This window comes from Oncorhynchus tshawytscha, linkage group LG10 (assembly GCF_018296145.1).
Source record: "Oncorhynchus tshawytscha isolate Ot180627B linkage group LG10, Otsh_v2.0, whole genome shotgun sequence".
Classification (NCBI taxonomy): domain Eukaryota; kingdom Metazoa; phylum Chordata; class Actinopteri; order Salmoniformes; family Salmonidae; genus Oncorhynchus; species Oncorhynchus tshawytscha.
In genome coordinates this window covers 42818437-42833264 of record NC_056438.1, presented here as the reverse complement: position 1 = coordinate 42833264, position 14828 = coordinate 42818437, and the positions used below count along the sequence as shown (strand labels likewise).

The 14828-nt window shown below is 44.8% G+C and overlaps 1 protein-coding gene across 1 annotated transcript in view; it reads right to left on the bottom strand.

Annotated features, from left to right (window-relative positions):
* LOC112259574 (low-density lipoprotein receptor-related protein 8-like) overlaps positions 1-14828 on the bottom strand; it is a 174201-nt gene that overhangs the window by 31898 nt on the left and 127475 nt on the right. Inside the window, 3 exon segments of the mRNA XM_042328564.1 lie at positions 7752-7874; positions 8348-8470; positions 14136-14531. Coding sequence (XP_042184498.1) covers positions 7752-7874; positions 8348-8470; positions 14136-14531 — 642 coding nt within the window.

The window sequence follows — 14828 nt, the reverse complement described above, 5'->3', positions numbered from 1 at the left end:
ACCATCCTATGGAGTGCCCTTCAATAATTTGTTTGGAAGCTTCTCAGCATCTCTGATCCTCCACAATGCCCAGCTTTCTCCTCTCCTCTTGGGTAAAAACCCAATCAAATAGCTGCCAGTCAAGTTGCGCTCACATGTTCCTGCACTGTTTTGAAGTAGGACTGAGCGAGAGAAGGAAGCGAATGAATGAAAGCATTCAGGAAGTGAATGAGGATTGAACACAATAAAGATGAATTTATCACCAATTAAACAATCAAGGATGGCTGAAAAATGCTTTCCACCAATAACGGCAGATCAGTGAATAAAAGCGTATCCCGGCGGTTTCCAAACTAGGGGTAGCGTGATATGAAAATGGGGTTGTGGGAGAATTTCCAGAATCATGATAGATATATATATATATATATATATATATACAGTAGATACACTACATGACCAAAAGTATGTGGACTTCGAATGTGTCATTCCAAAATCATGGGCATTAATATGGAGTTGGTCCCCCCTTTGTTGCTACAACAGCCTCCACTCTTCTGGAAAGGTTTTCCACTAGATGTTGGAACATTGCTGAGGGGACTTGCTTCCATTCGGCCACAAGAGCATGCGTGAGGTCAGGCACTGATGTTGGGCGATTAGGCCTGGCTCGCAGTCGGTGTTCCAATTCATCCCAAAGGTGTTCGATGGGGTTGAGGTCAGGGCTCTGCGCAGGCCAGTCAAGTTCTTCCACACCAATCTCGACAAACCATTTCTGTATGGACCTCGCTTTGTGCATGGGGGTATTGTCATGCTGAAACAGGAAAGGGCCTTACTCAAACTGTTACCACAAAGTTGGAAGCACAGAATTGTCTAAATGTCATTGTATTCTGTATCATTAAGATTTCCCTTCACTGGAACTATGGGGCCTAGCCCAAAGCATGAAAAACAGCCCAAGACCATTATTCATTTCCACCAAACTTTACAGTTGACAATATGCATTCGGGCAGGTAGCGGCATCCACCAAACCCAGATTCGTCCATTGGACTGCCAGATAGTGAAGCATGATTCATCACTCCAGAGATCGCATTTCCACTGCTCTAGAGTCCAATGGTGGTGAGCTTTACACCACTCCAGCCTATGCTAGGTATTGTGCATGGTGATTTTAGGCCTTGTGTGCGGCTGCTCGGCCATGGAAACCCATTTCATGAAGCTCCCGACAAACAGTTCTTGTGCTGACGTTGCTTTCAGACGCAGTTTGGAACTCGGTAGTGAGTGTTGCAACGAAGGACAGGCGAATTTTACGCTTTATGCTCTTCAGCACTCTGCGGTCCCATGCTGTGAGCCCTACCATTTCGTGCTGTGAGGCCTACCACTTTGCAGCTGAACTGTTGTTGCTCCTAGATGTTTCCAATTCCCAATAACAGCACAGTTGACCGGTGCAGCTCTGGCAGGGCAGAATTCTATGAAACGACTTGTTGGAAAGGTGGCATCCTATGACGGTGACACTTTGAAAGTCACTGAGCTCTTCAGTAATGCCATTCTGCTGCTGTGTCTATTGAGATTGCATGGCTGTGTGCTTGACTTTATACACCTGTCAGCAACGGGTGTGGCTGAAATAGCCGAATCCACTCACTTGAAGGGGTGTCCACATACTTTTGTATATATAGTGTATCATAATATCGTACTTGTATCTCAAAATCATTGTAATTTGGTTAACCTTAAAAATCTAAATGGAAATGATTCAAATCTAAAAGACAAAATTCAACCACAGAGCCAACTTACATCATGGGAAAAGGCCGCACTTGACCGTCCCACGGTGAATGGCTACACTATGAAACCACAGACTACTGCAGAGACTTTGATATTACCAGCCGCAATTGACATGTGTTACGTCCGCCGTCGGAATGAGACCAAGGCGCAGCGTGGTAAGCATACATCTTTCTTTATTTTAGATCAACACCAAAAAACAAAAACAAAAAAAACGACCGTAACGTTCTGCAGGCTACACAGTAACTGAACAAAAACAAGGTCTCACAAACTCAGGTGGAAAACATGCTGCCTAAGTAAGATTCCCAATCAGAGACAACGATAGACAGCTGCCTCTGATTGGGAACCATACCCGGCCAACAAAGAAATAGAAAACTAGAATGCCCACCCAAATCACACCCTGACCTAATCAAATAGAGAAATAAAAAGGCTCTCTAAGATCAGGGCGTGACAATATGGTGAAAAAATTGTGCGGGGAGGCAAAGGCACAGAAACTCAGATCAGTACCGTAGTCAGATAACACTGTTAAACGAAGAATTGACGCTATTGCTAGCAATCAAGAGGAAACTCTGAGTGAATGACTCAAAAACCTCCCCAGCTTATGCTCTCCAAATGGCGAGGGCCTAAATGTCCTTGAATTTGTTGACGATAAACAGATTCCATATGGGATCGAATGCTTTTTCACAGATGGGGCTCCATCGATCACGCCCTCTGCACTCTAGTTATGAATGAGTCTCCCCCTGCCATATGGACGCACTGTATGATACCCCGAGAGCAATTGGCGGCAAAAGAGCTGGGCACAGAACTCCGAGATACTGCAGAAGGTAACTTCGATTGTAAACTACATCTAACTACATCCACTGCGCTAGATGTGTTTGTTTGCAATACTATGTGGAGATATGACACCAGAGCATGATGATGTTCTATTTCACACAGGCTTGGTGGTTATCGAGGGGGGGAAATAACAGAAAACTGCATCAGTAAGTGTCCCACACGAGTGATGACTGCTCACCTCCAACGCTTGGGAAAGCACTTTGGGGCGGACCTACTTCCCAATCTGTTTGACTTTGATTCTGGATCAGTTGACATGCCAGTAAGTGGAATCAAACGGCTGTCATGACCGAATGCTACAGACAACGCATTCATGGGTCACTACAGTGGAGTTTTGGTTCCTGACTCAAAGGGAATACCCTGCCGTCTCCCTCTGAGCATGAAAACAACTGGGAACTCAGAACTGGGAAATCGGAAATCTCAGACTTCAGTGCGCTCACTGAACTGATCACTTTGAATGGCAATCCAACTCGGGAACTCAGGCCTCTTTCTAGAGCTCTGACTTTCCGACCTAAAGAACACTTGACGTCATGAGTTGACCTGGTTCCCGGTTGTTTTGAAAGCACCATACAACTCATGGTAGGCTACCCTTTTGCCGGCTCTTATCTGTGTGAAGCTGGATTCAGTACTCTCATCTGCATTAAAACCAAAAAATAAATATCGATCCAGGTTGGATGTGACAGCGGAGATGAGGTGCACACTGTCGACCATCTCATTAGTGGTGTTGAGACAAAAGACATTATGCCAGACGAATTTGCAATTGACTGCCCCACAAAAGTATGTGATGGTGAGTTGGGAAGACAAATCAGAAATGCTATTAGATGCTATGTTTTGCAATTGACTGCCATAGCCCCAAATAAAATAAAAGGAAAAATAGGCTGTTAATTACATTCTTTTTTTTTCATATGGTTGGGGTCGCGAGAATTTTCATATATCTAAATGGGGTCGTGGGCCAAAAAGGTTTGGGAGGCCCTGGGCTAGCCCAAGGAAAAGAAGAAAGACACATCACAATCAATTTGTGAGAAGCCAGTCTCCACCTACTGTGTGTGAAAGGTGTTCAATTTGGGAGGTGACTTCTAAATCATTCCTCTCTATTCACGAGAGCTGGTTTGGAAAGCTGTCACAGTTTTCACACTCAAGTAGCCTCAAAAGGACCATCCTGTCACACACACACACACACACACACACACACACACACACACACGTAACTGCCCAAATAACAGAAACACCAATACAAAGTGTCTTAATAAGGTGTTGGGACACCACGATCCAGAACAGCTCCAATGTACCTTGGCATAAATTCTACAAGTGTCTGGAACTCTATGGGACAGATGTGACACCATTCTTCAACGAGAAATACCCTAATTTGTTGATTTGTTTGATGGTGGTGGAAAACGCTGTCTCAAGCACCACTCCAGAATCTCCCATAAGTGTTCAGCTGGGTTTAGATCGACTGAGCATATGGTTTACATCATTTTCATTCTCATCAAACCATTCAGTGACCACACGTGCCCTGTGGATGGGGGAATTGTCATCCTATGGGGGGCATAGCCATGGTAGCCAAAATAATGGCCTGCCCAACATTTTTATACATGACCCTAAACATGATGGGATGTTAATTAACTTGAGAATCACATCTGCTTGGAAGCCAGTGCTTCCAATACACTTTGTATCCCTCATTTACTCAAGTGTTTCCATTATTTTGGCAGTTACCTGTATGTGCACACACACACACACTTTCTCTCCCTATCCCATTTTTATCTCTCTCCCTCCCTCCATTGGCGCTCCTCATAAGCTCACCCCGGAGATAAAAGCAGCAGCTGCCCGTGTTCAAATGAGAAAGGCTGTATCAGGAAACAGCATTCAATCAATACTTGTGGTAATAGGCTTTTATTTCTAATGGAACGGTAAAATATCAAATACATAAAAACACACGCCTGAGCACACCGAGAAATACACTCCGCTTTATTTTTTCAGCGTTAAGGTTGAGAGGAGTAAATTGGAGTAAATTGGGGCCCATTATCCTGGCCGCTGTGTGTGTGTTTGTGTATGCGTGCTTATAAATATGCGTATAAATGTGTGTGCGTGTGTGTCGTGTCTGTGCATACATGTTTGTGTGAGTATATAGGTGTGTTAGTGCTGTGCGTGTGTGTGGTTTACGGCATCTGTGTTTTGGTGTGTCTACCGTATGCTGTATAAACATGAGTGTGTTTGCTGGGCTGCTCCGCTTTAAGGGGAACATCTTGCCAGTGAAGGGTTGAGCGAGCAGAGGGATGAGCTAGGTGTCTGTGGACACGCTTTTAATGAGCTGCAATAAAGGCTGATGAGACCCTGAGTCGGAGAGACAGAGAGGGAGGGAAGGAGAGAGGGGAAAAGAAGAAGAGAGAGGAGGAGGGGCAGAGAAAGAGAGAGATGGGGGCAGGAGAGGGGGAGAGATGGAGAAAGGGAGAGGGGGAGGAAGGGAAGAGAAAAAAAAGAAGAGAGAAAAGGAGTTAAAAAGAGACGAGACAGACGGAGAGATAGAAAAAAGAAAGAGAACGAGAGAAGGGAGAGGAGCTTCCTTTGGGATTTCTGTTTCGGTTTCATACTTTCTCCTTCCTTGCCCTTCCATTGCCCTTCCCTCTCTTATGTTCTCTCCACCCTCTTCTCACTCCTTTAATCTCACCCTTACACCACCACTCTACCTCCCCTTACCCCTCTACCTTCCCTTCCCCCTCTACCTCCCTCTCTACCTCCCCTTCCCCCTCTACCTCCCCTTCCCCCTCTACCTCCCCTTCCTCCTTCACCTCCCCTTACCCCTTCACCTCCCCTCCCCTTCACCCCTTCACCTCCCCCTTCCTCCCCTTTACCTCTCCTTCCCCCTTCCCTCCTTCCCCTTCCTCCCTCTCCCTTCCCCCTCTACCTCTCCTTCCCCCTTCACCTCTGCTTGCCCCTCTACCTCCCTCTCTACCTCCCCTTCCCCTTCACCTCTCCTTCCCCCTTCACCTCCCCTTCCCCCTTCACCTCCCCTTCCCCCTTCACCTCCCCTTCCCCCTTCACCTCCCCTTCCTCTCTTCCCTGTCTCCAGGGATTTGGAGGTGTGTAGTCCTTGAGAAATCCGTGGCCCAGCAATTTACAGATTTTCAAAAGTCGATCTATGAATCCTATCAGTCTGGTTTTGACCTCACCACCCGTATAAAAGTCACTAATGCCTTATTACTTGTTATTACTTATTAACACGACACTCTCTATATACTAATGCGTCTCAATTTAAGCTCAGCTTTTGACTATCGCATCCTCATCAGGCGCCTAGAGACAAATGTTGCTCTTCAAGGTCAGGCGCACTCTTGGTTTCCCTCCCATCTGTCAGACAGACTCCAATTTGTGCAATTAGATAATGAATCCTCGCCCATAACCAGTGTCAGATTCGGCATACCTGAAGGGTCGGTTTAGGGAGCGTTATAGTTTTCATTGCACATGTTACCCCTAGGAGATGTAATTTACAAAATCAAAATTCATTGTTATGCTGATGATACTCAACTATTAAATATTAAACTTGCAGAACCTACATTTCATACAAAACATAAATTATTATTATTTAACAACCCCATTGTTAAAATAGACGGCGAGCTCTTACACTTGATTCTGACCGCTCTCTCCTTCAACACCCACATGAAAAACATTTCCAGAGGAACCTACTTTAATTTACCGATGCCGTACTGGCCACCCACACCAGTGGTGGGTTTGGCACCGAAACGAGAACGCAGAAGCTGAAAAGAACCCCATTACGTACTGTAAAATAGGGTGGCGGATCTATGATGTTATGGAGCTGTTTTGTTTCCACTGGTCCCGGGGCCCTTTTTTTTACCCAGTACAAGGACATTTTAGCCAAAAACCTGGTTTCCTCTGCTAGGAGGATGAACCTTGCTAGCACAACTAGGCTTGGGTCGTTATACCGTTTATACCGTATGCCGGGGTATATCGGAATACAGACAGTATGATTTTCAAAACAGGGGTGCGTGCTACGCCACTGCTTATGACTAACGATAAGTTAAGTATAACTATAGTAAATCTAAAATGTGTCAAATGAATTGTATCCACCTCAGGGCTCCAGCTATGCATTTGATTTGCTAACTTGCTAGCTAAGTGGCTAGATGTCAAGATCAAGCTTCTTGACTACAGCGGAGACATTCAATCCCATCATGTATCAAGGTTCCTGTTGCCTAAATTGTTTTGTTCCCCCCCCCCCAAGAAATACAAAATAACAATTATAATACTTAATTATTTTCAAAATAAATAGCGGCCCTAGTGTGTACTTCTGGTAATACCGTATACCCTGGTATAATACTGAAACGGTATGACGGTATGAAAATCTAGATACTGCCCAAACCCTAAGCACAATTACTAAGCACAACAATTCAACAACTTTGGGAGGGAAAGCATGCCAAATAAGTTAAAGAAATGCAATTGAAGCCAAAAAAGCACAGTCAAAGAGGAGAATAATTACTCTGTCAAGGAAACGTTTTTTTTTTCTTTCTTAAGAAGGGCATAATAAGACTAAATAAACCTTGGTCAAAAGCAGTGCACTATATACAGTAGAGAATAGGGTGCCATTTGGGACAGACTGTCTGTCTCACTGTCTGTAAGCTCTACAACAATCAGGGAATGAACAATTAGGCCAGGCGCTACACCACGAGGCACATTTAGGCCAGGCGCTACACCACGAGGCACAATTAGGCCAGGCGCTACTCCACGAGGCACAATTAGGCCAGGCGCTACACCACGAGGCACAATTAGGCCAGGCGCTACAACACGAGGCACAATTAGGCCAGGCACTACAACACGAGGCACAATTAGGCCAGGCGCTACAACACGGGGCACAATTAGGCCAGGCGCTACACCACAAGGCACAATTAGGCCAGTTTCTTTACCTCTCTCACATGTACCTCTTTTCTCCCTACAGCAAGGCTGACACAGAGCAGTCAATACCTTGCTAGCTGCTTTGCCTTTGTCTTATGCAGGCCTGTAATCTGAAGGCCATGTACTGTCAAGGAAACCTTTTTTGTTGTTGAAAGAATTAGAGGCATAATAAGACAAAATAAACCTCTGAGGTGTTTGAATCCTTTGACTGTAATGTGATTTGTGGATTCAAACAACGTATTTACAATGTGTGTGTGTGCCCGTGTGTGTGCATGTGTCCTTACCACACTCCTTCTTGGGCTCATCGGATCGGTCCTTGCAGTCCTTGACGTTGTCACACACCTTAGCTCTGTCGATACACTCTCCGTTCTTACACAGGAACTTCAGGGGCCCCTCACACTTAGTGGCTGTTGCAGGAAGAGAGACGGGGAAATAGTTTTACTACAGACAGGTAGCCAGGAAGACACACACAGAGAAGCAGTCAGACAGGCACAGACATACAGACAAAAGGTCAGCCAGACATAAATCCAGCCAGTCAAGAAGTTGGCCAAGCAGCCAGCCAGCCAGATACATAGACAGACAGAGACAGCCAGTCAGCCAGTCAAACAACCAGACAGATAACCAGCCAAACAGACGGCCATCCAGACATCCAGCCCGAAATCCAGCCAGCCAACCAGCCACACACACACAGCCAGCCAGCTATCCAGTCATCCACCCAGCCAGCTAGACATTCAGTCATCCATCCAGCCAGCCACAGACAGACATGTGACCGATATCCTGCCCCGAGATGGAGGCCAGAGTAGAACGGCCAGAGTGGAGCCGAGTCCACCCCCCCAGTCGCCAGTAATTCCCTAGCCCAGACATGAAACTGCCTTCCTACCGTTGACACAGCCTGACTCGTCACTCTGGTCAGGACAGTCGTGGACCTTGTTACACTGCTTGGTGCCGTGGATACAGGAGCCATCCCCACACTGGAATTCATCTGGGCGGCACGTCAGCAGAGCTATAGCACACACACATCCACACACATGGACATACCCACACACAAACGGACATACCCACACACACACAGACGGACATATCCATACGGACACACACACAGACAGACACACACACACACACACGGACATACCCACACACACACACGGACATACCCACACACACATGGTCATACCCACATGCATTCATGCGCACAGATACACACACGGACCCACACACACAGGATGGAGAGAGAGTTGGATGAAAATGAGCATTGAAACTAGGCTACAGGTAAAGAGGAGGAGATCTATAAACAACATACAGTTTCTCCTATATTAATTTATATTCATTATGAAAATGTATGCACTCACTACTACTGTAAGTCGCCCCGGATAAGAGCGTCTGCTAAATGACGTAAATGTAAATTTAGCAGCGGTGGGATCTGATTAAGGCCCACTAATCTAGTGCTGCGCCACCACGAAAACACACTCTCATACACAGGCCAGACTGCGGCTGGGGAATGCCTCTCCACATTATTTAATCATACTGTAGATACTGTACCAATAGTAGAATCCGATAGCTCAGAGTGGCTTTGCAACACAACAACAGAGTTGTGGGTGGCTGTTTTTCTCCTATCATTGTTTAATCTTCATTTGTCTTTCCTTAAAAAGGTTGGTTGAACAGGACCTAGATGTAACACCGTGCATGGTAAAGAATCGAGCTAGGGGAAACACTGCATTGTGGGTTGGATTCCTGTATATGGGCAACACACAGAGAATACAGTTTACACATACAGTACACTGTCCTACTACTGAATGTACTACAAGTAACTTAATAGAAATGTGTGCTACATCGTAATATTTTTTATATTTATTTATGTATTTCACCTTTATTTAACCAGGTAGGCAAGTTGAGAACAAGTTCTCATTTACAATTGCGACCTGGCCAAGATAAAACAAAGCAGTTCGACACATACAACGACACAGAGTTACACATGGAGTAAAACAAACATACAGTCAATAATACAGTATAAACAAGTCTATATACGATGTGAGCAAATGAGGTGAGATAAGGGAGGTAAAGGCAAAAAAAGGCCATGGTGGCAAAGTAAATACAATATAGCAAGTAAAACACTGGAATGGTAGATTTGCAATGGAAGAATGTGCAAAGTAGAAATAAAAATAATGGGGTGCAAAGGAGCAAAATAAATAAATAAATTAAATACAGTAGGGAAAGAGGTAGTTGTTTGGACTAAATTATAGGTGGGCTATGTACAGGTGCAGTAATCTGTATAATCTGTATAATATAACAACAGTGTAGCTTGAACTCGTTCTGACATGACTTACTTTTGGAATATGTGCGTATTGGTATTGAATAGCTAGATATTGCTGCACTGTTGGAGCTTGAAACATAACCATTTCGCTGCACCTGCGACAACATCTGCAAAACTGTGTATGCCACCACTAAACTTGCTGGGGCCAAAAGGGACACACAGAGACAAAGCGATGTCATTCGCCCTAGCTCTGGCTTTCTTGTCAAAACTGAAGATCTCATTATTATTCAAAAGCCTGGGCCACATAACAGTGAATAATATATACATGTGTGAGTTACCAGTCACTTTGAATAATGCTACAAGCCAGTGATTGTGTGGTGGGCCAAAAGCGCCACAGAGACACAGCGAGCGATATGATCGTTCTCCCCCAGCCCTGGCTTTCTTGTCAAACCCGAAACCTCGATATTATTCAAGGGCTTTTAAACGCTCAAGGACATTAATGGGTTGCCTAGCAACTAGGGCTGGTCATAGCTGCGTGAAGTAAGGGTCCTGAGGGTACTGCAGCACCCCCTGAAAAAGCTGGGTTAAATATAAAGTCCTGAATTAGCGGAACGATATACAGTAGTTGTTTGTAGCGCAGGCAAAATACACTTTCTGCCACTAGATGTGAAATGATACGATGACTTTGAGGTTAAAGTGCAGACTGTCAGCTTTAATTTGAGGGTATTTTTGAGGTATATTTTCATCCATATCGGGTGAACCGTTTAGAAATTACAGCACTTTTTCTGCATAGTCCTCCTCATTTTAAGGGACCAAAAGTATTGGGACAAATTCACTTATATGTGTATGTATATGTGTAAAGTAGTCAAAAATGTATTCCTAGCACACAAGGATTACATCAAGATTGTGACTCTACAAACTTTTTGGATGCATTTGCTGTTTGGTTTGGTTGTATTTTCATATTTCATTGTGCCCAATAGAAATGAATGGTAAATAATGTATTGTGTCATTTTAGAGTCACTTTTATTGTAAATAAGAATAGAATATGTTTCTAAACACTTCTACGTTAATTTGGATGCTACCAGGATTACGGATCATCCTGAATGAATTGTTAATAATGATGAGGGAGAAAGTTACAGGTGCACAAATATCATACCCCCCTAAAATTGCGAGCCGCCCCTGTTATTGTAATTGTGAGAATTTAGTCATCTGGTATTGCCCCCTTCTAGCTTGTTTCTGGTCACAGTGGCTTAAAAATCACAATAGTCACTTAAAACAAACCCTACAAAGAGCACCGCTGGACGATTTGCAAAAAACCATAGTCAATAAATGAATGTAATAATAATCTTAGCAAAAATATTTGTCTTAATTTACAATCTGTGAATACCATTAGAAATCAGAAGTGATGCAAGACATCCCAGCACAGTTGAAAAATCGAAAGCAAAGGCTAATAAAGAGGGGGGGGATCTGCGGACATAGGTGGGATTGGCTGAGATTAGCTGAGGGCTGGGATTAAAACGTCATGATCTGTGATAGTTAAGACCGAAAACACCATGTATACCATGTAAAGTGCCTTCGTAAAGTATTCAGACCCCTTGACTTTTTCCACATATTTTTAGGTTTCTGCCTTATTCTAAAATGTACTACATAGTTTTTCCCCATCATCCATCGACATAATGACCAAGCAAAAACTGATTTTTAGACATTTTTGCTCATTTATGAAAAAAAAGAAGAATTATAATATCACATTTACGTAAGTATTCAGACCCTTTACTCAGTGCTTTTTTGAAGCACCTTTGGCAGTGATTACAGCCTTGAGTCTTCTTGGGTATGACGCGACAAGCTTGGCACACCTGTATTTGTGTATTTCCCCATTCTTCCCATTCTTCTCTGCAGATCCTCTCCAGCTTTGTCAAGTTGGATGGCGAGTGTTGCTACACAGCTATTTTCAGGTCTCTCTAGAGACGTTCGATCGGGTTCAAGTGTGGCTCTGGCTGGGTCACTCAAGGACATTCAGAGACTTGTTCCAAAGCCAGTCCTGCGTTGTCTTGGCTGTATGCTTAGGGCCATTGTCCTGTTGGAAGGTAAACCTTCGCCCCAGTCTGAGGTCCTGAGCACTCTGGAGCAGGTTTTCATCAAGGATCTCTCTGTACTTGGCTCCGTTCATCTTTGCCTCGATCCTGACTAGTCTCCCAGTCCTTGCCGCTGAAAAACATCCCCACAGCACGATGTCGCCACCCCCATGCTTCACCGCTGGGATGGTGCCAAGTTTCCTCCAGAAGTGAAGCTTGGCATTCAGGCCAAAGAGTTCAATCTTGGTTTTATCAGACCAGAGAATCTGGTTTCTCATGGTCTGAGAGTCTTTAGGTGCATTTTGGCAAACTCAAAGCAGGCTGTTATGTGCCTTTTACTGAGGAGGGGCTACCGTCTGGCCACTCTACCATAAAGGCCTGATTGGTGGAGTGCTGTAGAGATGGTTGTCCTTCTGGAAGGTTCTCCCATCTCCACAGAGGAACTCTAGAGCTCTGTCAGAGTGAGCATTTGTTTCTTGGGTCACCTCACTGACCCAAGAAAGGCACTTCTCCCCTGATTGCTCAGTTTGGCCGGGCGGCCAGCTCTAGGAAGAGTCTTGGTGGTTCCAAAATTCTTCTATTTAAGAATGATGGAGGCCACTGTATTCTTGTGGACCTTCAATGCTTGCAGAATTGTTATACCCTTCCCCAGATCTGCGCCTCGACACAATCCTGTCTCGGAGCTCTACAGACAATTCCTTCAACCTCATGGCTTGGTTTTTTCTCTGACATGCACTGTCAACTGTGGGACCTTATATAGACAGATGTGTGCCTTTCCAAATCATGTCCAATTAATTGAATTTACCACAGGTGGACTCCAATCAAGTTGTAGAAACATCTCAAGGATGATCAATGGAAACAGGATGCACCTGAGCTCAAATTTCGAGTCACATAGCAAAGGGTCTGAACACTTACTTAAATGAGGTATTTCTGTTTTTTATTTTTTATTAATTTGCAAAAATAAAAACCTGTTTTCGCTTTGTCATTATGGGGTATTGTGTGTAGATCTCTGAAGATTTTTTTGTATTTAATCCATTTTAGAATAAGGCTGTAACGTAACAAAATGTGGAAAAAGTCGAGGGGTCTGAATATTTTCCAAAGGCACTGTACCTTTTAATGTATATATCAAACTATATTTCTGTCATGTAATACTGTGTATAAAAGTATCATGTATGTAAAATATATGAATAATGTATAAAAAACACAAATAAATAAAATAATGTTACTTTTGTCCTCTGAAAAGTGTGGATGGGCCAATAATAATAATAATATTAAATAATTAAATAAAAATGTAAACACGTGACTGCCTGCTTGACAATGTCTTAGCCAGTTGCGCCACCAAAAAGGTACCAATTCGATAGCGGAGAGGAAACAGTTTAAACTGGGGAGTGAGGTTACGGTACCATTTCGTTCTGTTACACATGTCTGTATATGAGTTTTGCTCTGAATTTGAGTGTTTTCGCATGCATGTATGTGTATGTACAGGCGTGTTCACACTGTACTTAGCTTGAGGAGCAGCACAAAACTGAGCCGTTGCTATGGTTACCCAAACAGGCAGAGCAGGGGCAGCGAGGAGCGGTAGACAGACAGAGACAAGCAGCTAACTAATGGAGGAAATTACTGCAGCGAGGAGCGGTAGACAGACAGAGACAAGCAGCTAACTAATGGAGGAAGTTACTGCAGCGAGGAGCGGTAGACAGACAGAGACAAGCAGCTAACTAATGGAGGAAGTTACTGCAGCGAGGAGCGGTAGACAGACAGAGACAAGCAGCTAACTAATGGAGGAAGTTACTGCAGCGAGGAGCGGTATACAGACAGAGACAAGCAGCTAACTAATGGAGGAAGTTACTGCAGCGAGGAGCGGTATACAGACAGAGACAAGCAGCTAACTAATGGAGGAAGTTACTGCAGCGAGGAGCGGTAGACAGACAGAGACAAGCAGCTAACTAATGGAGGAAGTTACTGCAGTGAGGAGCGGTGGACAGACAGAGACAAGCAGCTAACTAATGGGGGAAGTTACTGCAGCGAGGAGTGGTAGACAGACAGAGACAAGCAGCTAACTAATGGAGGAAGTTACTGCAGTGAGGACAGGGCTTGAACGTCGGTCGTGGGTGTGTGTAGGACTTGGGCTTAAATGTAATGCCCATGCAGGACTCTACATAGATAGAATTGTCACATTGGTTGTGTTGTGTTTGTCTGTTAGCCCATGGTTTAGAAATGCTCGTGTGAATATGGGATAAGTCTGAGGCTGGAGCTTAGGAGAGCCTGAGGCTAAGAATAATGCAGTGTAATAAGGCTTAATATGTATCTAAGAGAGAAGAAAAAAAACATTTCCATTGACTTACGACAATCCGCCTCATCTGATTTATCCTTGCAGTCCGGATCCCCGTCACATTTCCACGCCAGCCTCACACACTCCCCGTTGGCGCACCGAAACTCCTCCACCGTACAGTTCATCCTGCGTCGCGATTGCGACCCTTCACTCCCACAACGCTCCGGCCACTCGTCAGAGCCGTCTGGGCAGTCTGGGTCGCCGTCACAGCTCCACATGACAGGCACGCACTCTGAGGTGTTGCAGCGGAACTCGTGCGGACCACAGGTCGTCGTTGGCGAGTGGCGGGAGGAGCATTTTAGTTCGTCGGAGCCGTCGTCGCAGTCGTCATCGCCGTCGCACACGTAGACAGGTGCCAGGCACTTGCGGTTGGCGCACTGGAATTCGCTTTTCGGGCAGGACTTGGCATCTAGATGAGAAGAGGGGAGGGAGATAGGGAGAGAGAGGTCAAGAGGTCAGCTAGAGGTCAGCTAGAGTGAGAAAATCAACTGCTGATCGTGATATAAGGCACACAAGACAGAAATACCTAGCGCACACACTTCCGCTCCATGGTAGACCTCTATCTCTCTATTCTCTCGCTCTCTCACAGTCAAGAGTCAGACAATTACAGACATCCCATCACTCCTACAGTCTCTGGTTGTGTCCCAAATGACATCCTATTCGCTATGTAGTGCACTACTTTTAACCAGAGCCCTAGAGGCCGTTG